We start from the raw sequence: 26,326 nt of genomic DNA, 5'->3' as shown, positions 1-26,326 counted from the left end.
CTTCTTCATCACGATCATGAATGGTCGGTTTGAGGCTCTTCATGTTCCTAGAACAAACAGATGCCATTGGGCTACACTAGCACGCGACAGGGACAATTGGAGATGTTATTGGCGCCTGCTCGAGCAAATCGACGATTAATGGGAAGTCAAGTGATCAAGTGATTTAGTTATTAAAGTATAGCACAGCGGGTAGGGCGTTCGCCTTACAGGCGGCCAACATGGCCGACCCGAGTTCGATTCCTCCGCCCCTCTCGGAGAGCCCGGCAAGCTACCGAGAGTATTTGATATGCCAGACACAGTAACAACAAAGTCTCCAATGGAGACGTTACTGGGCCCGCTCGAGCAAATCGACGATCAACGGGAGGGCCTTTACCTTTACCTTTTTATTCTTATGATCTGAGTGAAACCTTTCATTAATGTTTTTAATTTATATCTATAAACTGTGTGTGTATGTGTGTGTAATTTGGGGCTACGCCTTTCAGTACTCAGGACTTACTCCTTACTCTGTGCTCAGGATTTCCTATTCGTTGTGCTTGGGGGACCATGTGGGGTACCAGGAATAGAAGTGATGTAAGGGGATGGAGCAATAGTACAGTGGGTAGGGCATTTTCCTTACATGCAGCAACCTGTGTTCATTCTCTACCATCCCATAGAGAACCCTCAGCATCGCCAGAAATAATTCCTGGGAGCAAAGCCAGGAGTAACCCATTAGCATTGTTTTGTGTGTTTGTGTCCCACCAGCCCCCAAATAAAGAACTGGGGTTAGCCACATGCAAGGCAAAAACCATTTAGTACATTTGTATCAAATCGTAAAATTTCATGTTTTTTAAAAATAATTTATTTTGTTTTTTTTTAATTTTGTGTGTATATGTATGTGCATGTGTGCACATGCACATGTGTACATTTTGTGTCACTCATTTCTTGCTCTTGACTCTTCTGAATGATAGTGATATATGATGCTGGGGATTGAACCTGGGTTGGTTGCATGCAAGGCTGGTGCCCTACTCACTGTACTGTCTCTCAGGCTCCTATTTTTGAAAATTTTTATAGTAACCACTCCTGATAATGCTCAGTTTAGCACTGCAGTCCTTGGGCCGAGTGGTGCTTGAGTGCTAATGGGGCCAACTTGGAAGTAGTACGGGGCTTTCAGGACTTGTACATTTTGTTATGCTTGGGGGCAGGCATGTGATACCTTAGAATCAGAGTTTAGCTTGTGTTAGGCATTTGTGCTCTACCATTTGGTTAATATCCTCAGCCCAATTTTATCTATTTTTAGCTAACAGAATATTACGCCATGAAGCATACATCTGAGCATATATTGAGCATAGCTTCTTTAACCTGTTGTCTGTTCATGAACATTTAAGTTGATTCCATGTTTTGGCTTGTGAGTAATGCTACGAATGTAGAAGTAAGATATATTTTTGATTTAGCATTTTTATATCCTTCAGACAAATACCTGTGAGTTTTTCTACCTGGGAGTTTAGCTTTGCCATACCATATGTCTTCCATTTCTATTATTTTTGCTGTTGTTGTTTGTTTTTATTGAATCTCTCTATCTTTACATAAAAGCTTCACCAATTTACATTCTTACCAATTAAACACCAGGGTTTCTTTTCTGGTTTTGTTTTTTTGGGGGAGTGGGAGGTTAGTGGGTGACATACTGAAGGTGTTCCAGGGAAAACCCGGCTCTGCACTCAAGGATCACTCCTGGAAGTGCCTAGGGAACCATGTGGGTTGTCAGGGTTGGAACCTGAGTCAGCCATGTTCAAGGCAAGTGCCCTACAGCTGTACTACCTTTCAGGCCATTCTTAATTTCTGTATCCTCAGTAATACCTGCTTTTAGTGTTTCATATCTCCTTGAGGTGATGTCTTATTGTGATTTTGGTTTCCACTTCCCTAGTAATAAGATATATTTAGAATTTTTGTGGGTCTGTGGACTCTGCATACCTTTTTTTCAGGGAAGCATCTATTCAGGTCTTTTACTCATTGATTTTATTGTGTTATTCTCTTTTTCAGTGAACGTGTGTGTGTGTGTGTGTTTTACATATTTTTGTATATCAGTTCTTTCTCACAGGTAATATGTCCATATGTATTCTCCCAATAGCTAGTTTGCCCTTGTGGTAGATTGTTTTTTGGTGTAATTCAACATTTTTGGTTTTTATTCATTTTTTATTGATAATGAAATGCTTTTCCAAATACATCTATGATGTAGAGGCCCTGTAATGTACCACCTGTTTTGTTCTCTGCATTTTACAGTTTCAGGTCCAGCAACTAAGTATTTAATCCATTTATATTTTGCAAGTAATGTTAAATGTTTATCTAGTTTCTCTACCTCCCTCTCACTTGTGCAAGTTTACTGCTTAGGTCTTTTAGCACTATTTGTTGAAGAGGTTTTCTTTTCTCTATTGTATGTACTTGTTTCCTTTGTCATATGTTAGTGAACTTATTTCTTGACTATATTTACACTATTAATTTGTGTACCTGTTTTTGTTCTAGTACCATGTATTTTCATTACTTTTGTTCTGTAATAGTATTCTAAGTTTGGGATTATGATTTATCCACTTACCTTTTCTCTCTAAAATTCCTTTGACAATATTTTAGCTTTTTTTTTTTTTTTTCTTTTTGGGTCACACCCAGTGATGCAGAGGGGTTACTTCTGATTCATGCAATCAGGAATTACTACTGGTGGTGCTCAGGGGACCATATGGGATGCTGGGAATAGAACCTGGGTCGACTGTGTGCAAGGCAAACTAGCCCTACCCACTGTGCTATCACTCCAGCCCTAGCTTTGATAATTTGGAATGATTTTTTGGTTCTATACACATTTTAGAATTGTTACCTGAAAATTGTTATTACTTACCTGAAAATTGTATCAGGTTTTCCTTTTAATTTTTTAAGGTATTGCATTTAACCTACAGATTGCTTTACGGCTGATTTTTTTTTTTCAGGTGTTTTTTCAATGACCACCTGAGTGAGGAGGTCTAGTTTAGGTATGAAATCCTTTGTTGCTTCCTGTCCTCTTGTGCTCACACCACTTTTCTCTGAGCTTCTTAGACTTTCCCTGGAGGTCCAGATATAGATGTCTATTGTTTTGGCGGTATATGCTGTTAATAGACTTGTGGTATTTCTTGTGAATTTGGGATGACCTCAGGTTTCCAAGCTCTGCAAGCTCTCCTCTGCATAGGCCTAAGGGAATTCTTGTTTTTTAGTTTTGTGTTGCTACAGATGCTCTCCTTAGTCACTACAGATGCTTTCCTTAGCCATCATGTGAACCCACCTCTCCTACATTAAGGAGTCTGTTGTTGCTTCAGCTTTCTGGCTATTTCTAGTGTCCAAATACTGTCCCCACTTTGATCTCAGACTAACGTACAGTAGTGATTTCCCTCTACTGAGTCAGAAAATGTAACGAAAGCTCTGAATTGGAGCCTTAGCACTGCTTGCTGACTGGAACTGTGCATTTAACACTGCGTATGACATTTTTGTGTGTGTGTTCAGAGCTCTGTAACATCACACAGGCTGGGACACACAAGTGCATCTTTCTCTTCTCAAGGAAAGTTTCTCATTGGGTTCTAGAGCACTAAGTGTTCCCCCAGATTGGCGTTCTTCTTTGGTCTTTCGTTCCCACTGGTGTGGCTCTGACCTCCTTTGTATTGACGAAGGGAATGCTGATGCCCTTTCCCAATTCCACCATTTTCAGAGGTTATTATCTCCTCACTGTGAACAAGACAGGTGTTTGAATTGATTAGATGCCCTCTGGGGATAAAGTGTTATTGGCTACATGAGATTTATACTTCATTTCTATGTTTTTCAACTAACATTTTTTGCCTATTTTTGTCTACTTCCCATGGATCCTCAGGGCATCTATTTGTAATGTTTACTTTAAAATTTTTAAACTCTCATTCTAAGTAAAACATTCTGTTCTTTCTGATAAATTTAACAGAGATTTTTTTGGCATTTGGTTCTATTTTTTGAAACATCCATCAGTAGAGAATAATCATTATCCTTTTCTTTTTTGGCTATTAGAATTTATTTCTCCAATATATTATTTGAAACTTTCATAAAACCTAAGTGGTCCAATTAGTAATAGTTTTGATGTTGATATTGATGGGATATTGGATGTCTGCCCTTTCAGAATTTCAATTTAATTTTACATAGTCTATGAAATAGCTACAATTTTACTTTAATGCATCAAATGTATTTTAATCTCTTTTTAGCAATTACATGTTTAAATAAACTATGGTATGTAGGTAGACCTAAAATTCTTAAGGCTTAGTCTTTATTTCCTTGTCTGAAAGTTATTATTATTTATTTTCAAGTAAAGTTTGCGGTAGTTTTTTCCTAGACTGTTCTTTTTTTCTAATAATTTATTTAATCACTGTGAATTACAAAGTTTCAAAATTATTCATGATTGAGTTTCAGGGGAACAGTGTTTGAGCATGGGTCTCTTTACCAGTGCTCACTTCTTTTCCCCAATGTCCCCAGTTTCCTTCCTTCCAAACAATGGCAGAAACTTGTTTTTCCCTTACAGCACTTATTTATAATATAGAGTGTTATTCTTTGTGAAAAATGGGTTGGCGTTGAGATGGTTAATATATTCTTGAAAAGGTATTTTATGTACCCCTAAATTATAATAAGCTCTTATTAGATATAAAAACAATGATTTAAGTGTATTCCTAGCATTGGTTTTCACAACATTTTTTCATAAATAGCGTGCTCAAATCCCACAAGGACAACTTGGAAACACAAGTATAATAAAGTATGGGGTCAGCAGGATAGTACAGTGGGTTAAGACCTTAAACTTGAACATTGCCAATCCAGTTTCAATTACCAGCACCACATATGGTTCCTTAAGCACCAGCAGGAGAGACTCCTCAGCATGGAGCTGGAAGGAAACCCTGGACACAGCTAAGTGTGGCCCAGTTCCCCCACCAAAAAAGAATTATAAAGGAGAAAAGCATCTCTGATGATTCATAAATCATGTGGAGTAGGTTAAAAGGTTTGCGCTAAATGAAGGTATATTTAATAAATGCTTTGGAGTTTTTGTGCTAGACCTGAAACTTATAATGCCTACTACATACAAGGCTAGAATATCTAAGATTAAAACAAAATCATTTTTTATTTGAAATATGTGTAACTAAAACTAATGGAAACAATACATGTTCTTGGTGAAGGTACTTTATTTATAGAGCAACATGCTACAGATAGTAGATTATATATAGCTTTCAATTAGAAAATTGTAAAGTTTTCTTAGTGCTCTCTCCTGGTTCTTTGATAAAGGATAACTGTTGGTGATGACTGGGAGACCATGGAGGACTGGCATTAAATTTGGGCCACTTAATGCAAGTCAGGAGCCTTTGTATTCTCTCTCCTTTCCTCCCTCCCTCCCTCCTTTACTCCTTCCTTCCTTCCACCCCTCTCTCTCCTCCCTCCCTCTCTCTTTTCCACCCTCCCTCCCTCCCTCCCTCCCTCCCTCCCTCCCTTCCTTCCTCTAGAAATATCCGAATAATTTAATGAAGACAGAATGAATTGTTAAATGACACACTGCTAAATTTATTGACCTTGCCCAGAAATGAACCTTTCATTTAGTGACCTTATGGTAGATGAGATAGATTCCTGGGTTTTCCTTGAGTCTATACAGTAAGCCCTGATTACTGCTCCCAGGTTTTATAAATGATTATTAGCTGAAACAAAGCTGTGCAAATAGGATAACAATATAGAGGTTAAAATACAAAACAAGATGTAGAAGTGAGGAAAATATACGTATATATTTATATATCTACAATATTCACTATATAGAGGGACATAGCTGAAGTACATAAAATAATTCCTATTTATTTAGATCAGTCAGTGTTTAATATTTTAGGAGCTAATATTGATTTTTACTCTGTTAGAGGAATACCCAGAGTATAAAGATCAAACACAAAAAGCTTTGGGTGTTGTCAATAAAAAAATGCTGTTATCTCAAAACTAAATTAGATGTTGTTAAAAACTGTATGTCAGTTTAAAATAGGATCTAAACAGGTTGGCATTCAAATGAGGCCATAGCTAAAAATTCATATATATATATATATATATATATATATATATATAAAGTACTCACTGATTTTACTTGGTTTTGATCTCAGAAGTATTCACTTTAATTGTTTCTTTGGTGCTATGGGATGAAACAGGAAACTTTACAGTCTCTACTACTATATTACTGTGATGTACTTTTCATTTCTTAGTCTCATTTTTAGAACGAAGATTCAATTGAAAGACTTCAAAAAGAAATACTTTGTCATTTTTTGCATGAAGTCTGTGGGAGATAATTCCGAAATGCGTTTAAAGTTCTCTGAATCTTAAAATCTTTTGATAAAACTTTGAGTTCAGTTTACAAGCTATTAATTTCATTTTTATAACATAACAAAATCACCCTAAAACAATAGCTATTTTCTAGTATGGTGTTATATTTCTCCCTTGTTTAATTTTTCAAAATGACATTTTTATTGTGCAGGTAAAACAAAAAATGATCTATTACATGCAACAAATGTATAAGTCAAGCGATTTAAAATATTTCTTAGGTTTACTAAAATGGATATGACTTGATGAATTATTCAAGAACAAAAAGTGAGCTTTGAAGTGTTTAATCTTAGGTACTCATTATTCTCACATTTGATCTAGGAACATTAACCTTAAAAAAATTAAAGAATCGTATATATTTTTTCAAAACACAGTGGACTTTTCTTATAATTACCAAGAAAAATCTTCAAATTTCTTACTAAGGAAAAATATATTTATTTAGTTAGTTTTATACCTCCTAAGCAGTGCTCAGGAATTCCAAGGGCCCCACCAGTGATTTTTAGCCAGTGGGGCCCTCAGTTCTGTGCAAAGGCCTGAGGATAAGAGGCTGCTTGAGTCCTTCAACGCTGTGGAAACCTGAGCCTTCCTGACAACAAAGGGAGTTTCCAGAGGACTCTGTGATGCAGGTACTAGGACCCTGGTTGGCCACACGTTTAGCGTGTGCACTGATCTTATACTGCCTTCCAGTTTTTTATAATTATTTCGTATTGAAAACATAAGCATATTTTTGTAACCATTATTCTGTATTGTATGATAGAATATGTAATATGTTCTATTCTATAATATGCATGTATTAATGAATAGAGAACGTATGTAAATACATATTCTCTGTTCACTTATAGATAATTTTTTTCTCTTTTACAGGGGTGGCAGTTCCCAACTAGTGCTCTTGGAATTCAGGAGCCACTCCTGCAATTCTTTTTATTTTGTTTTGGGGTTACATCTGGCTGTGCTCAAGATTTACTCCTGACTGTGTGCTCAGAGATCACTATTAGTGGGGCTTGAGAGCCCAATGTGGTGCCTAAGATAGGATTCTGGTTGAACATTTGCTATGCAATCACCTTATCTGCTGTATTATCTCTCTGGTCTACCATTCTTGTCAGTTTTTGAGTTCAGTGCTCAGACCTTTGGTATTGCAGTGCTGCTTGCATCCTGCTGTGCCAAGGTCTGCAAGGACCACACAGATGATGCTCTGAGACCTCATGGGCCACAGAGAGAATTTGGGGGAGTCATGTGCAGCTGGGATCAGCATATGCAAAGCAGGTACTTTAAATCCTGTACTATCTCCTTGGTTCCTTTTTTTTTAATCCGATTTATCATTATTGTGATACGAATAGAATTATGTTTCCATGATGACTACTTTATGAATCTTGCTGTATTTCAAAAGTGTTCACTAATAATTAAAACTTACTCATTTTTACTGAAGTTAATGTCCATATGATGTGTTTTTCTTCTTCAATTTCCAGTACTTTTGCAATCTGGTGGGGACTAGATAACTTCTTTATTTTCAAAGCCAGCAGGAGGAGCTCTCACCTTGCTGGGCTTAGTGCAATTAGTGTGGCTGAAAATGCCTGACTTTGAAGTTTTTATACATAAAATAAAATTTAAACATTTATTATATGTTATGATAATAAAAACACCCCATCTTCAGTTTTATTTTAATAGTTATGTATCATTTCATGTGAAATATAAATTTGAAAATTTAATGATCTTGTGAATTTTTAAAAGCTAAGATTATAATTAAATGAGAAAAATAAAGTAACTCTAAATCTTCTTAACATTACTAAGGAAAGAGCTACTCATTCCAAAGTATGTGTTTTCTGGAAGTAAATGTATGTTTCCCTCTTTTTTGTTTTGAAGTGAATATACTTGCATCACATTTTATAAATTATAAATATTAATAACCAGCACTTCTACATATATTTCTGAAAATATTAATCAGTTATTTTGGTAATATTTTATATTGAATCTTTGAAAAATAAATCTGTTGGTAGACTTAATTGTATAGTAAGAATTATTGAGCATTATATTCAAATACATACCACTAAATGGGATGATTTACTGATACTACTAAGAGGTTTTTAGTTTAGTTTAATTCCCAGAATTACTGATGAGAAAGGTAAAGGTAAAAGGTAAAGGCCCTCCCGTTGATCGTCGATTTGCTTGAGCGGGCCCAGTAACGTCTCCATTGGAGACTTTGTTGTTACTGTGTCTGGCATATCGAATACTCTCGGTAGTTTGCCAGGCTTTCCGAGAGGGGCGGAGGAATCGAACTCGGGTCAGCCATGTTGGTCGCTTGTAAGGCGAACGCCCTACCCGCTGTGCTATTGCTCCACCCACTGATGAGAAAGCTAGAATAAAATGTATAAATGGGAATCAATAATATAGAGTGATGTTTTTCTGCATCTATAAAATTAAACAATACAATTTTATGTCCAAAGTTAAAAATTATGATTATACTTTTAAAATAGTTTAAAATGATTAAAATTTTTTGTTGAAATTCAGATCTATCTCTTTGAGATGTCAAAGAAAAGCATTTAACTTCTCTAAGCTCTATTTTCTCATCTGTAAATTGATGTTAAACAACTTATAAGGGAGAATATAAATTACTTCAAGATGAAAATATGTAGAAAGCTTTCATATAATGTCTTGTGAATTAGTATCTCTACATGACCGATCTGCTAGGGAAATAGATGTATTCCCCAAATATTAATGTGATAAATAAGTGACAGTGAATTTTGAGTGTCAGAACATAGGTATGGGTACTATATACTTGTGAGGTTTTTTGAATAGTATATATCACATGTAAGAACAATTTTGATTTGACAAGAAGTAACATATGGATTTTGATATCTTCAGTTATTTTCTCAACATGAGATTGAACGCTGAATGAACACACGCTATGAAATATTCACTGTCACTGTCACTTTCCTCCCGTTGTTCATCAATTTTCTCCAGCGGGCCCAGTAACGTCTCCATTGTGCCAATTGTTACTGTGTTTGGCATATCAAATACGTCACGGGTAGCTTACCAGGCTTTGCCATGCAGGCGAGATACTCTCGGTAGCTTGCCAGGCTCTCCATGAGGGGTGGAGGAATCGAACTCGGGTCGGCCATGTTGGCCGCTTGCAAGGCAAACTCCCTACCTGCTGTGCTATAGCTCCAGCCCTATCAAATATTATTTTTAGATTATGTATATTTGTCTGGGTATCATACTACTTGCCTGGAATTTCTAGCCTTTTTTAGAATTGTTTGTTAGTATAGATTGAATTTATCAAAACTAAGCCTTTAGAAAAAAACATAACTCTTTATGTTGCATCTCTTTTTAATGATGTTAGCAGTCATTTGAAACCATTAGATAAATATATTCATTCATTAGCAGTAGGAAATGGATAGCATAATTTGGTTATTTCTTCTTAATTTATTAACTGGTATATTTTAATGATAGAAATGTACCTTAATTGACTATTTCTTTAACTCAGAAGGTTTTTATGTAGAAAAATAAAATAGATGCTTTATGCTTTTTAGGTTATTTTCATTTTAAAAATAATGATTTTCTGTGTTCCAAAAAAATCAGTAGGTGTATTTTTATCACTTGAATGCATGTGACATAAGATACAATAATATATGAATATAAGAATATTTAATTATTTCAATTGACAATTGTATAATAACAAATTATCACTGTAATTTCTTTGGAAATACATTCAGATTGGTCCCAGCATCTATTTTTTTTTCGCTTTTTTAGTTCACACCCGGTGATGCATAGGGGTTACTCCTGGCTCTGCACTCAGGAAATACCCCTGGCGGTGCTCAGGGGACCATATGGGATGTTGGGAATCGAACCCGGGTTGGGCGCACGCAAGGCAAATGCCCTACCTGCTGTCGTACTGCTCCAGCCCATCCTGCATCTTTTTTAACATGATCCTAGCACACCTTTATGTTTTTCTTATTTTCTGGTAGGAGGACTATAAAACACCATTATTTTTATAATATTTAATAATATTTACTAATATTTTTACAAAATAATATTTTACTAATATTTTTCAAAATTATATTTTACTAATATTTTCAAAAATATTTTACTAATATTTTCACAAAATTTACACACATAGAATATGAATCTAATGGGTAAATAGATCCACTGATTTAGGAAAAATACAGGGAATGATGTTGTAGTATATGCTATGAATACTTGGTGGTTATGAGAAATCTAGAATGTGAGATAACCTAGGTTTTCCTCCAGTAACTTTGATTTTAGTTAATTATTAAGAAAGCTGCCTAATTATTATGGAAATGCATTAGTGAGATCCTACTGCTTACTATGTGTTGCCTTCCAAAACAGCAGTTGAACAATGCTAAATCATGGTGATAGTCTGGAAGAGTTTGAAAGCTATACTTTTTATGTATATATGTTTTTATGTATAGTATCTCTATAGTTTGAATTTAAAAAGGCAATCTGGAACTACAAATTCATTCTTGAATAAAATTTTATAGTTTCATTAAAGTTAAATAAATAAATGATAAACATTGTTATGTTGTCCTTTATGTAAACTCTCACTGTCCTTCCGTTGTTCATTGATTTGCTCGAACGGGCCCAATAATGTCTCCACTTTGAGACTTGTTACTGTGTTTGCATATTGAATCCATCATGGGTAGCTTGCCAGGTTTTGCCGTGTGGGCGAGATACTCTCGGTAACTTGCTGGGATCTCCAAAAGAGGCGGACGAATCGAACCCGGCTCAGCCGGGCTGGCTGCGTGCAAGGCAAACACCCTACCACTGTGCTATCGCTCTAACCCATGTACACTAATTTTTTCAATATTATAGCATTGTAGTATTGTCCTCCCATTGTTCATCGATTTGCTCAAGCAGGCCCAGTAATGTCTCTATTGTGAGTCTTGTTACATCAGTATTAGAAAATAAAGTAAATTAAGTATTCTCCATAAAATCCCAGTAGCTGTATAAATCTATCATGGAGCAATGAAAAAATGGAATCACATACACATTATGAATATGGATGTTTATGGATGTTTGTTTATGTTGGCTTTATAATGTTCTCAACTAAATGTTGTTCTACATGCTAGACACTATAAGCAATATGAAATACATACGACTATACAGAAAAATCTCAAAATTATGCTATGTGAAAAGCTACCTACAATATTACATGTGTTTGTTCTTTTGGGAAAGGAAAAATCATAAGGACATGAATTAGAGTAGTTGTTTCCCTGGATTTGGATAGAGAAGGGTTTAATTAAAGAGAATAACAAAGAATAACTTGAGGGTAATGATAAAAGGTCACAAAGAAAATTTTTGTGACTTTTGAACTTCTAGTGACAAATTTAAGGTAATTATACATTTTATTTAAATCATTACATTAATAATTATTATGCACATTTGAGACTTATAGTGTTACAATCCAAGCTTTCAATAAAAATAATAAGTTTGTATACAGTATCTAGAAAAATGAAAATTTTCTGTTCTGAAAGTTAATTATAGCTCAGTGTACAAAAATTTTGGGGTGAATTGAGTTAGTGGACCTGAAAGAATATTCTGCAATGAGTAAGTAGAGTTTATCCCAGAAATTGAAGCATACTTCATTTCATTAAAAAAAAATAGCACAATGTATCATAGTAATTCAGAGAGGAAAAAACACAGAATTCTTCCGGTAGACACTGAATAGCAGATGCCAAATAACCTAACACCCACTGGCATATTTTAAAATTGCAAATAAAAATTTTGTTTTCAAAACTATGAGGAATAACTAAAACTTATGGTGATATGTCAGTGTGTGTTATTCACGACCTACTGGTATCTGGAGGACTTAGCGATACTATGAAAAGTAAAGACCTACAGCAAATCACGGGTACAGCTGATTTTTTTGCTGTCTGCCCTGCAGAAATTTTCCCCAGATGATCTCCTTCTACACTTCTAGTGTTAGTTTTGTACCTTCATTGTCACTGTCACTGTCACTGTCCTCACATTGTTCATCAATTTGCTTGAGCGGGTCCAGTAATGTCTCCATTGTGACAATTGTTACTGTGTTTGGCATATCAAATACATCACGGGTAGCTTGCCAGGCTCTGCCATGTGGGCAAGATACTCTCGGTAGCTTGCCGGGCTCTCTGAGAGGGGCAGAGGAATCGAACTCGGGTTGGCCGTGTCAGCCCCATGCAAGGCAAATGCCCTACTCGCTGTGCTATCACTTCAGTACCTTCATTATCCAAAATAATCTTCACTCCTAGTGCCCACTCCAGGGATAGAACTCATTTAACCATAGAGCAGTTCTTTTGTAGGGAACATTCTAAAAAGAAAAAAGCAATTGTTTCTCATCACTTTTGATAAAAGAATCCATTGTTCTAACCCATAAAGGAGATAACATCTTCTTTATGAAATCCTCCCTGACTCCCCCTGCTAACCTTAGACTCATGAAGTTGCTAGACTGCTCTATAATATTCTGCTTTTAAATATTTTAACAACACATTTCTACTAGATTACATTTATTGATAAATTATTTATATTTTTTGCCTTTTTGACCAGATTATTATTTACTTTTGATTGGGTGGGGAATGCATGGCTTTTGCCCCCAGTAGCAGTAGGTTAATGTTACCAATAAATACTAACTAGCACATGCATTAGTGTAATTTATACTTTAAAGAAGCTCTTTTCCAATTTTCAGTCATGTATAAGGACATTTCATAACAGAAGGTACAGAAACCTGTCTTAATCACTTTTTCTTTATTGTGGTATTATTGCGGTAGGGGAGATGCAAAGGTGGTAATTTCATCACTTTTAAAAAGTCAGCTATTCATATAGCTTTTATGACTTTAGTTTCTATAAAATTGTCTAATATGGCTTCGTTAAAAACAAATTTTATGTATTTTAATTAACTTATAAATGTCTCATGTTATTACTTAACATATTACATGTTAATATTTGCTATGTACAAGTAATTTTAAAATTACTAATGAAACATATTAAGGCTCATGCACTGAATAACAATAGGAATAGTTGACAATTTCAATAACTTTGATATATTTTTGCATCAATTAAGAAATTTATGCAGGTCTTTTTTTTAATTTAATTCTAGTTGTGTTGCTTGATACAACAACTGTGCTGGGAGAGCTAGGATGGAAAACATATCCATTAAATGGGGTAAGTTTAAATGACTTTTAAAAATTGATACTCTTGTAGGTGTTTAGTGTCTGCATAATAGTAAAAAGAAAAGTGATTTGGGGTCTGTTCAGTACAAATTTTAATATATAATTCATCCCATGAAAAACTTAAAATACAAATACTACTGGTAACCACCTAGGAATTATATATAAACATTTATGCTTTCTTTTAAAGTAAAAACTATTTTTAATCTTAATAAAACCATTGTTTTATACATAGTCATATTAGAATATATCCCATAAACATTCTTTATAAGTTAATTTCTATGTATATGTTTTTATTTTCCTTTGTCTATGTTTCAGACCTTTTTCTGTTTGTTTATTAAATTTCATAACCTGAATGAATATTGTATATAAAATTCAGATTTTCTCTTTTTTTGTTATTGTTTTCACTTTTGGACCATACCTGGCAGTGCTGAGGGGTTGCTCCTCTCTCTGTACTCAGCAATCTCTCCTGCCGATGTTTTGGGTATCATATGGGATACCAGGGATTGAATCCAGGTTGACTGGGTGGAAGATGAGTACTCTATGTGCTGTAGTAACCTCTCTGGATCCTAAACTTCAGATTTTTATAAGTTCATTTTATAGATATTACTTTAATTTTTGACAATATGAGTTTATTAATAAGAACTGCATGTTTTATAAATTGACAAATAATCATGCTATGGTTCATTTTTTAGCTGATTTTGAAAAGATTTATAGGATATATATTTTTGATTTGTTTTGTTTTTGGGGAAATAGCTAGTGCTGTTTAGGATTCACTCTTGGCAGGGATCTGGGAACCATAGGGAGAGCCAGAGGAAAACTTAGGTTAGTCAGTGCACGACAATCATCTTATTTGCTGAGAAGTCCATATACACTTGACTTCTATATATTTTGCACCACTTATGTACTGCAGTAGATATACTGGTTTCTTTTTACACTGAAGTGTTTCGTAGGCATACTACTTTGTTTTTTGTCTATTGAACAAAATCTTCAATAATGGAGTTGATCAAATATTTTCAGATACTTGATATTTTAAAAATTTCCCTCAGCAAATTGTATTTTAATTACTTTTACCATTTGAAAGTTTCTATTTCCATTATCTTAAATATGTTAATCTGAAAAAAGAATTTAATGCAAATATATTTAAGTATTATTTCTCCTTGAATTTGATGGTATGTATCAATAATTACTTAGTAAACACTTATTTTTAAATGAGAATGCCTATGGGGAGATAATTGTCCTGTCTTTGCTTAACGGGATATTTGTTTCTTTATATTTTTATTGAAAGTAGCTTTTTTCTGTTTATTTTATTTTATTATTATCTGACATTCTGAAAAAATGTATGCCAAATAATATTAGAAATCAAAGAATATAGTCACTGGCCTCATGTACTCATGAACAAAGACTCATTCGTCGGAAAGAAAGATTTAGAGCGTCACTTTCTTGATTGTATTCACCTTGGTCACATTGTCTTTAAGAGCAAACAGATAACCAAGAGACACAGCAACTTATATTTTTACATAGATCTTAGTGTTGTCTTTCTTTTGATGATTCTGTAATAGGTGGTATGATACTCGAGAATATTTCTTTTTTCTTTATTAGTTAACCAGAGTAAATTCTGTGAAATACTGTGCTTTTTCATAGTTTATTATTTGCCAGGCTTTGTACTAAGAAGCTTGAATTTTATTTTCGTAATGATCTTCTAAGGTAGGTCTTAGTTTTATTTTTCAAGTGGAGAAAGCCATTTTAATGAGAATGAGAAAACTTACTTATTGGGTGGAGTTAATCTAAAAAGTTGGGATTCAGGTCATACATGCCTAGTTTCTTTGAAGCCTTGACATATATTCTTGACACTAAAACAAAACAAAGCAAAACTAAAACTAAAATATTCTACAAGTTATAGGCCAAGTAGAGTGAGTGATATAATTTTAGGTCAAATTAAATTATTTTCAACTCTAAAACCTGTGTTTTTATTGTGATACAAATAGAGTATTGGAAACTTCATGAATGACCTGTTTTTCCTAATTGAATGTGAAATCTGCATAATCGATTTAGATTTTGCTTTCCTCTTTTCTATACATACTGCAGAAAGGTGAATTTTTGAAACTACACTAGGACTTGTCAAATGAAGATGGAAAGTATAAGAGGAGAGAACTATATAGAAAAAATGTGGAAGATAGCAGAAACAGTAGTAGAGTAAAGGTAAAAAAAAGGTAAAGGCCCTCCCGTTGATCGTCGATTTGCTCGAGCGGGCCCAGTAACGTCTCCATTGGAGACTTTGTTGTTACTGTGTCTGGCATATCGAATACTCTCGGTAGCTTGCCGGGCTCTCTGAGAGGGGCGGAGGAATCGAACTCGGGTCGGCCATGTTGGCCGCGTGTAAGGCGAACGCCCTACCCGCTGTGCTATCGCTCCAGTAGTAGAGTAGATAATAGAATAGCAGATAGTGAGATAGCAGATAGTGGTAAATAGATAATTGATAGTAGTAAAATAGTACATAGTAAAATTGTAGTATAGTAGTAGATATAATAGAACATGTGGACCTCACAGAGTGAAAATTAGTTTTATCGAAATTTCTAAGCCAGACATAACCTAATATTAACACATATCGTCATTTTATATGACTTGGGTTCTTCTCTTCTAATAGTCTGCCATGTACAGATAAACCCAGTGACCCATTCATATATGCTACATAGGTAAAAGTAACACACGATTCAGATTCTTAAAAGTAAAGTAAAAGTACTGAGGCCTGAGAGATAGTATAGGGGTTAAGACACTTTACTTGTACACAGCTGGTGTGGTTTGATCTCTGATGCTGCATATGGTTCCCCAGTGTAGCGAGGAGTCAACCTTGATCACAGAGCCAGGAGTGAGTTCCAAGCACAGCCATGCCATGTTTTGCCCTATTACAAAACCTTTACCCCAAAATTGAATTGAATGCTCAGTTTCTTGGAATATCACTTTTAGATTAGGTTCTATTACTTTCTTAATGGGCTGGAGTGATAGCACAGCGGGTAGGGCTTTTGCTTTGCACATGGCCGACCTGGGTTCGATTCCTCTGCCCTTCTCTGAGAGCCTGGCAAGCTACTGAGAGTATTCTTTCCGCACGGCAAGGCCTGGCATATTCAATATGTCAAAAACAGTAACAAGAAGTCTCACAATGGAGACGGTACTGGTGCCTGATCGAGCAAATTGATGAACAACAGGAGAACAGTGCTACAGTGCTACAGTGCTACTTTCTTAATAATGAATATACATCAGCAGAGGGAATACTTGAAAATGGGAGCACATGGATACGTTTTATAATAGGTATGGATGTAGGTATGTAATTATATAAAACCAAGGTAGATAAAAGGAAATGACAAAATGGATATACTGCATAAATAAACAGAACTTATAGCTTCTGTTCAAAAAATTACTGACAAAAAGTTACTTACTGACAAGAATTGACCTTATAGATAGCTTTAAAGAACTGACCTTATATAAAGCTATCTATAAGATTAAAACAAACAAGAAAATAGTATGAATAACTTTGAAATAATAAGCTAGCATTGAAAATAGCATGAACAAAATCATCTAGATATCAATATTTGTGAAAGAATTTAAAATCTATGTTACCTATTAGCTTCTAACTCTGCTGTTATTTACTGTGCTTATTAATATTAATATATTTGTACAAAATTTTAATTTCTCAGAAATTTTTAGTGGGGAGAGTTTGAGTTGTCATTTTCACTAAATTTTTCTTTATTTCAGGGAAGGTAATTTAGTTAATTGTTAAGACAAGTCATAGATAAGAAGATAACTAGGTATATTTAGCATCTTATGATAAATATGGTAAATATGTTTGATAATTCTCTGTTAAACTATGTCTTAGAAATAATTTTTTAATTGATTGAATTTTCTTTCTAAGTAGAATACGATTATATTGCAATATCTCTTTAGAATATAATTTTTTAAATTATTTCATGAACTCTTTTTTTAACATAAAATAGCCCATCTGCTTATGTAGTCTACATATGTCTTGATAAACAAACATATCATGCTTATGTAATTAGAAAGGATTTGTGATGTGTCTGTGAATCTAGTCATTACTGATCATTAAGTAGCCTATCTGGTTACTCAGAAGAAACATGGATGAGTGGACATGAGCAGCTGATCTTTATGTTTGCAAAAAGTATTTTCTATATGTTTATTTTCTAAATGCCTACTTTTCAACTTATTTGTGCCAACAATTAATATATACTTCCTTTATTTAAAACAATGTTCAGAATTTAATTTATAGACTTTTATGTCCCTTTTATCTCTCACAATACTTACCACATAAGAATTGTGCAGTGAAGAAAATATTCTATACAAATAATCATAAAGTAAAAAAGGTTTCAGATATTTATAAATAATATTTAATGAAAGGATTAGTTTTAATCAGGGAACGTTGGAGGCAGGCTGTGATGTAAGCATGTGTTTCTTACAAACTATGAAGAAATCACAGTTTGGAAGAGAGGATAAAAATGAAGCGTTAAGAATAGGGAAGAATTTGAAGAAAGACTTCTTCAATTGTGTGCATTATGTTTTAAGAATTTGATATTGTTCCAACGTGCCTCCTTGGTGTAATCTTAAACCTGTACCATTTGTAGGTAAGGCAGGGAGAAAGGGAAGAAAGAGACAGACCAATTTAGATTGGCAGGATCAGTAATCAAGGGTATAAGTTATTGCTCTTCATACCAGCCCACCATAATCTTAAAACTTTGGGGGCCAGAGCGATAGTACAGCAGTAGGATTGTGCGTGGCTGAACCGGGTTTGATCCCCGGCATTCCATATGGTCCCCCAAGCACCGCCGGGAGTAATTCCTGAGTGCAGAGGCAGAAGTATCCCTGAGCATTGCTAGGTGTGATCCAAAGAGACAAAAAAAAAGAAGTTTTATAGGACCATATAGAGGTTCATTAGCATATACACTATCCGTGTGATTTCAGTAACTTTTCTTTAGTCACTTCACCTCCTTGAAGTGACTCCCAACAAGGACTGGTGGGACAGAATGTACATGTTTAAGATAAGGGGGAAAAGAGGAGACTCTGACGATTCATGTCCAGTTCATGGGTCAACTGTAGGTCTTTTCCTGTCAGTCTCTGCCTTCAAATAGTTGAGAATCATTTATGAGTCTAATGTGAAGTAATGTAATGTAAATACAGCTATGTTACTAGATCACCAAGATATGTTATGGAATATGTAGAATTTATATATATATATATATATATATATATATATATATATATATTCCATTTCAGTCCTACAGTCCTAGTAAAAACACAGATAAAACTTTCCGGAATCACTTTAAAAAACAAGATTATTGACTTTTTTTGGTCATTAGGAGTGTAATAGACCCTTGAAAATAAAAGAACTGTTTTAAAAATATGGGTTATATTTTTAGATATTCTTGAGATGGAATGAAAATATTTGTATAAATGTTGAAACTTTTTTAGAAAAGAGAGACTTCATCAGAGAATTTAGGAATCAGATTAAATTTTTAACACTGAACTGTTATCATCTAATATCAAGAATTTTGTGTCTGCATAATTTAGAACTCTTATGGACTTTATCCTTTAGTGTTTCTTATCCTCTGTCAACATATCAAACCAAGAGGTAAGGTAAGGTAAAGGCCCTCCCGTTGATCGTCGATTTGCTCGAGCGGGCCCAGTAACGTCTCCATTGGAGACTTCGTTGTTACTGTGTCTGGCATATCGAATACTCTCGGTAGCTTGCCGGGCTCTCCGAGAGGGGCGGAGGAATCGAACTCGGGTCGGCCATGTTGGCCGCTTGTAAGGCGAACGCCCTACCCGCTGTGCTATCTATCTGAATATCTAACAGTGTTCCATTATAAATAATGAAAGAATATAGCATAAATACAGTATAAATACAAATATTGTACAGTTTCATAGGAATTTTAAGTTAATTACTGAAGTTGGTATTCTCAAATACGGAGTAAAGACATATATGTTGCATTTCTATTTTTTGTGAATAATGCAAATGGCTAAAATCAAATCTTAATTCTACAAAACTTGAAAACCTCTGTCTCTTTGAGAAGGTGAAAACTAAGCTTTATAAAAGTCATGTATTTTTAATACTAATGAAAAAAATCACTGCTGATGTAATATTTCTGTATGAAAGAAAAAGACTTTAGAATTTATTCTTATGACCTGAACACGAATGAATGAAAATTTATGCAAACATTTACACTTTATTTACTCTGGTATTGTTGATTATCATTTTGTTCAATTATAAATTTTTAGCAAATTTTTAATATTGTGGGTGAAAAAGAAGATATATAGAGGATCTTCAATTAAATGTGATATTCAATATTCTTAATACCTATTAAAAATAAAACCCTCTCTAATGCCTCACGGCAATGGGGGTATGACATATTGGAGAAAAAGTAATTGTTGTGAGCCAAGAATGTCTAAACAGTAAGCATTTAAAAAAATAAGGGTGTTGGTCCCTTCCGCCCTCCTCCCTCTGGAAAGAAAGATGGCGGCCACATGGGAGCCTTGTGGACAGCAGGTATGAGCCGGGGGAGTGGGGGCGACTAAAACCTCATGGGAAGGGGGGCGTTTCGGTCCGCCCTTCACGCCCTACCGAGGCCACCAGTTGCCCCCCACTAGCGGCTCTCCAGCACGGCCACGACTCCAGAGCACAGAAACCAATTTTTTAACTATCTGACTTTCAGTAGAAATACTTCCAGGGTCAATCAGTAAAATAGCAGAAATCCAAAACCAATATTTAATTCTTGAACCCAGTTGTAGAAAGCAAATCACTTCACAATGCTTTTTCAGCATGTCTGATTTGGGGGGGGGGGGAGTAAACTCTAAATAATAGTGGTGAATCTTTTATTGAAACAATGAATCTAATCAAAGCAGATAGAGTGTTAACTAGAATTCATCTGCCCCACAGGGACTGGGAGGGGTGGGGGTGGGGTTTTATTGGGGTTCTTCATGGTAAAAAATAAGTATTGGTAAAGGGAAATGTGTTTGATATTTGCATGACTGAGACCTAAACCTGAAAGCTTTGTAACCTTTCCCACGGTGATTCAATAAATAAATAAAAAAGAAAAAAATAAAATAAATAAATACTTTTAAACAAATGCACATTTTTAAAAGTGCTTACTATGATTTAAAAAACCCTACATTTGAAAATTTAAATTTTATTAATTATATTTTATACTTACAATTTAAAAGTGCTATGGGTTTTTCTTTTGATACTAAAATTGGAAAGAGTTGTGACTTAATTTAATAGTGATATACCGGTTATTAAAAGGACTTATACCTGAACAAAACCTGATGTTTAAATATCATTTCATAATTATAATAACCTGTATAACTTTATATAAAATTATATATACTAATGTTTATGAGCAAACTTTATTTTTAAGCACTCCCTCACCTAAATATTTTCACCATTTATTTTTATTCATAGTAATATTTTTTGCAAGAAAGTGAAAAATTTGCTGTCTCAGATATTTTTCCTACTCTCTTCTTTTATTCTTGCTAGGTAAGTTTTAAAACTCACTTTTAATATATTGATTATAGCTCATATATTTATTAGAAAAATTGTAACAGACATAAATATAAAAATTCCAGTAAGACTAAGGTCTACTAATGCTATACTATGCAACATATTCACTGTTGTGTAAATTAAATTAAGGGATTTACCCTGATATAGTCAGAAAAATTGGGATGGACAAGTCTAAATGCATATAATATCTAAATAAAAGGTATATGTGAACATAACAAATGTTTTTGTAATTACTTTTATAAAAAATAATGATCCTGTAGTTTAGGAAACCTGTATTAAAGTGTGTAGAAATATACTTTGTTCGGAAAACAGAGCCTGTTTTCTAATATTCTTCTAAAGTTGAAAAATAATATATTGTACTTAGGATAGAAAATGGTATCTTGGCATATCATTAGTTTCTCTTTTATATTGTACTTTCTATGTCTAATGCAGTAATTAATGATAGTAACAGATGTTTGTATTGCATTTTGGGTCTTTTAGTACTACATTGAAGTAACCCAAGATTATATGTATGTGGTTTAATTCTGAAAGTTTAAATATTACTGATGGTTTCTGTTAAAAATACAGTGTTGTCAGTTAAATAATATATATTCTGAGAAACTTGTAACATATTTACATATTTGGTAGTTGTGAAATGTCCGTTGTGCTAATTTTAATTCTTTCTCATGTATTAAAGAAATTGCTCTTTGTTGTAGGAAGTTTTTTGTTTGTTTGTTTATGTCTTTTGCTTTGGTTTTATATTCGTCACATCTGGTCAGGATTGAATGAGGGTTGATAGTATTCAAGGAGAGCACCTTATTCCCTGTATTAACTCTCTGATCCCCAGGTTGAACTTTTTTATTGTCAGATCCTCAAGCGCAAAGATTTTTCACCCAGGTGTACCTAGGTTTCTAATAGTCATATCAAAGGTGTTCTTCATTTTCTTATGCAGTTCTTGATGTCTAGAATTTTGTGTTGATTGGTTCTTATAAATCCAGTTTCTGCTTACATTGCCTATTTACTGTTACGCTTTGTTCTAGGCATTAAATACTGTTAGCATGTGAAGCATATTTTGCTTCAAATTTCTGGACTAATAATTCTAACATTGCTGACATCTCACTTTATTTTTAACTTTTATTTATTCCTATCAGAGTGTTTATTTTTTTTCTTTTAGCATACCTCATACGTTTTTATTCAAAGGTGGACATGACATCTGGGTGAAGGCATTGTAGTGATAGAATGTCAAATGTTATGAGAGAGAGTTGACAGTACTTTCTAATTCTCTGAACCTCAGGTTTTATTTACCACCCTATTCCTATGAATTCCACATGTGGTCCTCAGGTCTCGTTCTCTAAAACTAATGAAATAAAATTGGCATAGGGAACTATAGTAAACATTTATCTCTCCCCACATGTAAAGCCAGGGAAGAGTTGCATCTCAGTATTTCTTTAACATGGAAATTGAGCTCTGGTTGGAAATAAATGTTTTCTTTCTGCCAAGTAGGTTACACTGATAAAGCGCTTGCAGATAAGCCACTGGTAAAGTAGTTTCCATTGGAGAGTAGTACTTAAGAATAGAAACAATGCTCATATTTAAAATGGTTCCTTTAAATTTAAGTTATTGTAGACATTATATATTTGATGGAATATTGTCTTAAACAAATTTGTATTTTAAGACTTTAGGGTCCATAGAGACAATACAGTAGATGTGGCCTTTGCCTCACACATGGTCAACCAGTGTTCAATTCTCTACACTGCTCAAATTCCTCCAAGTACTGCCAGAAATGTTTTCTGGGCACAGAACCAGACATAAACCCTGAGCACCACCGTGCATGGCCTAAAACCACACCTACAAAAAAAAATTTTATTTTTGGGGTAGTGGGTAGTGGTTTCGCTCAATTTCCATGTTAAGTAATCCCCAGTTGTGTTCAGGAATTACTTCTAACTATGCACTCAGAAATCACTCCTGGAGTACTATATGGGGTTCTGGGGTTTGAACATGGGTCGTCCAGACTCATGGCAAATGCTCTGTGTGCATTTGCTGTACTATTACTGTGTACAAACACTCGGCCCCCCCAAAACAATTTTTCTTCAACTTGAGTTTCCATGCAGTACAATTCCAGAAATTCTTTTCTCTTCATTTAGTCACTGTTATAGAAGTTGGATTCATTACCACCTTGAGTTAATAAAATATAAATGGTTTTCATGCTTTTGTTTATTTGACGTCATTCGTGTAAACTCAAAAAAGACCTCAGCAGTCTATCTCTCCTGTCGCCTGTGTTCAGTAGTCCCATGCCAGTTCCCCCACCCCAGGGTCGTCCATGGCTATGGGCAGGCGAAGGAATGAGGGCCAAGCTGGTTGGTGTCAGTTGTGGTTTATTCCAATCCTCTCTCCATTCACTACTATCTCTCCTCTGCCTCCCCTTGCCCATTATTACAGTTTCATTATATCCCCCAGAATGAGGGGTTGGGGTAACAATTACACATAGGTGTGGTCACAAGCAATAGGGGTAGAGTTATTTCCCTCGGGGAAAGCCACTTCTAAGACAGATTCTCCTTAGTAGGTCGACCCATCCTAGAGCGGAATCCCATGGGTGTATCTCTCCTCTCCTTGTCCGACAAGCATATAAGCATATATAATATTAATCATTTTGTATGGACACAGTAAGAAATACATTAAGCTTATAGAATTGCTCTCTTAGGGCCATCTCAATCTCAGACTACAGTGCTCAGGCCAGATAGTCTTTTCTATCCTTAGCAGGGTCCTAATCTCATTGATAGTTTTGGATCATGACAGCATTTGTCTATGATCAAACTCTTAACTTCTAGTTAAAAATCGTGGTGCTTTGGCCTGGCCCATTTCAATGCCAGGGTAGCTCACAGCTTGCCCTGGGTTCATTCAGTCCCTCGTCGGGACCCTGCTTTCGGGGTGTTAGGAACTAAGGGCAACTGAGGCTTACGTTGAGAAAGCAGATGCCTGGGGGTGAATAATAATCAAAGCCAATTAAATCCTAAGTTACAAAGCATAATATTAACTGTCTTCCTGTATCTATACAAAAAGGACACTGCTTTAAAGTAAACTATTCAACAGACAGAAGGAGAGAAGAAAGACAATGTTTCACTCTTCCATATAAAATCATAGATTTCTGAGGAATCTGACCTTACAAGTTAACAGAGTCTGATTTGGGGAAAAAGGTGATTAACTCGTTGGGGAGGAGAGCATAGGGAAGAGTTTACAGATAAACACAATGGAATGGAAGTGCCCCGGGAGCACTGTAGTAAACCTGTATTCCTTGTGGCAAGGGAGGAAGGACAAACCAATGTCATCCTACAATCATTATAATCTATACAAATCAGTAAAATACTTGAGAGCTTTCCAATGGTATAACAGTTGAATAGTATTTTTGGTAACCTCAGGAACTTTTAGAAATTTAGTTCCTTGTATCTTGGTTTCGCAGGATGTCCAATTTAAATTGCTTGCCTGATTTTTAGATGATTAATTTTTCATGTGTCAACAGTAAGAACTGTCTATGCATTTTATATTCTATTTTATATCATTATAAGCATACAGAGTGATCTAAATATTAATGGTTTATCTATATAAAAACCTTTGAAGAGGAAAGTTACATAATATGTCAAAGTTTGAACTATATTTTTGAAGGGAATAATATGAAATAGGTTCATCTCAATATCAATACTTTTCTTTTATTAGTGGAACACCATGAGGTACAGTTGTAGACTTACAAATTTTTGTGCTTGGGTTTCAGTTATACAATGATCGAGTACCCATCCCTCCACCAGTGCCCATTCTCCACCAACAATGAAACCAGTATCCCTCCAACCTCCCATCCCCCTCATCCCACCCTGCCTTTGTGGCAGGGCATTCCCTTTTGTTCTCTCTCTCCTTTTGGGTGCCATGGTTTTCAAAAGAGGCATTGAGTGGCAATCATGTTCGGTCTGTAGTCTACTTTCAGCATGAATCTCTCATCCTGGGAGGATCCTCCCAACATCCTTTACTTGGCTCTCCCTTCTCTATCTTAGCTACTTTTCCCCTAGCATGTGTGGCTGGCCTCCAAGCCATGGAGTGAAGCTCCTGGTACTTATCTCGGCTATTCTTGGGTGTTAGTCTCCTATTTCGTTCTTTATATTCCCCAGATGAATTAAATCTTTCTATGTTTGCCCCTCTCTTTCTGACTCATTTTACTTAGCATGATACTTTCCGTGTAGTACCACTTTTATGTAAATTTCATGACTTCATCTTTACTAACAGCTGCATGGTACTCCACTGTGTAAATGTACCAAAGTTTCTTTAATCAATAATCTGTTCTCAGGAACTCAGGTTTTTTCCAGATTTGGGCTATTGTGAATAGTGCAGCGATGAACACAACAGTGCAGATGTCATTTCTACTGTACTTTTTTGCCTTCCCAGGATATATTCTCAGGAGTGGTATTGCTGGGTCAAAAGGGAGCTCAATTTCTAATTTTTTGAGAATCGTCCATACTGTTTTCCAAAAGGGCCGAACCAGTCGGCATTCCCACCAGCAGTGAAAAATCCATGCCAACACTGGTTCCTTTTATTCTTTTGAATGTGTGCCAGTTTTTGTGGTGTGAAATGATATCTCATTGTTGTTTTGATCTGAATCTCTCTGATGATTAGTGATGTAGAGCATCTTCTATCCTGAATCCTCTACCAAAAAAAATCCTAGAAACAATAGACTTGTACAGTAAAGTCGCAGGCTATAAAAGTAATGCCCCCAAATCCATGGCCTTCCTATATGCAAATAGTGAAAGAGAGGAAAGTAACATGAAAAAAAAATCCCATTCACAATTATGCCCCAGAAAATCAAATACCTTGGAATCAGCCTAACTAAAGAGGTAAAGGACCTCTACAATGAAAACTACAAAATGCTACTCCATGAAATAAAATAGACATGAGAAAATGGAAACATATCCCCTGCTTATGGGTAGGAAGAATTAACATAATCTAAATGGCAATACTCCCCAAAGCATTATACAGATTTAACACAGTCCATATAAGGATACCCATGAAATTCTTCAAAAAATAGATCAAGCACTCCTTAAATTTATATGGAACAACAAACGCCTATAAATAGCTAAAGCAATTCTTGGGAAAAAGATGTGGAGAGGCATTACCCTCCCCAACCTCAAACTCTACTACAAAGTGGTAATAATAAAAACAGCATGATACTAGAACAAAGTCAGGGCCAGAGACCAATGGAACAGGGTGGAATATTCGTACACACAACCTGAAATATATGAACATC

The 26,326-nt window shown here is 35.0% G+C and overlaps 1 protein-coding gene across 1 annotated transcript in view; it reads left to right on the top strand.

Annotated features, from left to right (window-relative positions):
* EPHA6 (EPH receptor A6) overlaps positions 1-26,326 on the top strand; it is a 984,716-nt gene that overhangs the window by 62,861 nt on the left and 895,529 nt on the right. Inside the window, 1 exon segment of the mRNA XM_056138519.1 lies at positions 13,430-13,494. Within this exon segment, the coding sequence (XP_055994494.1) occupies positions 13,430-13,494 (65 nt within the window).

The sequence above is a fragment of the Sorex fumeus genome, unplaced genomic scaffold (genome assembly GCF_029834395.1).
Source record: "Sorex fumeus unplaced genomic scaffold, SorFum_2.1 ptg000129l, whole genome shotgun sequence".
In the NCBI taxonomy this organism is placed as follows: Eukaryota; Metazoa; Chordata; class Mammalia; order Eulipotyphla; family Soricidae; genus Sorex; species Sorex fumeus.
Note: the sequence above shows the minus strand (reverse complement) of the source record. Positions and strands in the feature narration are given on the sequence as shown.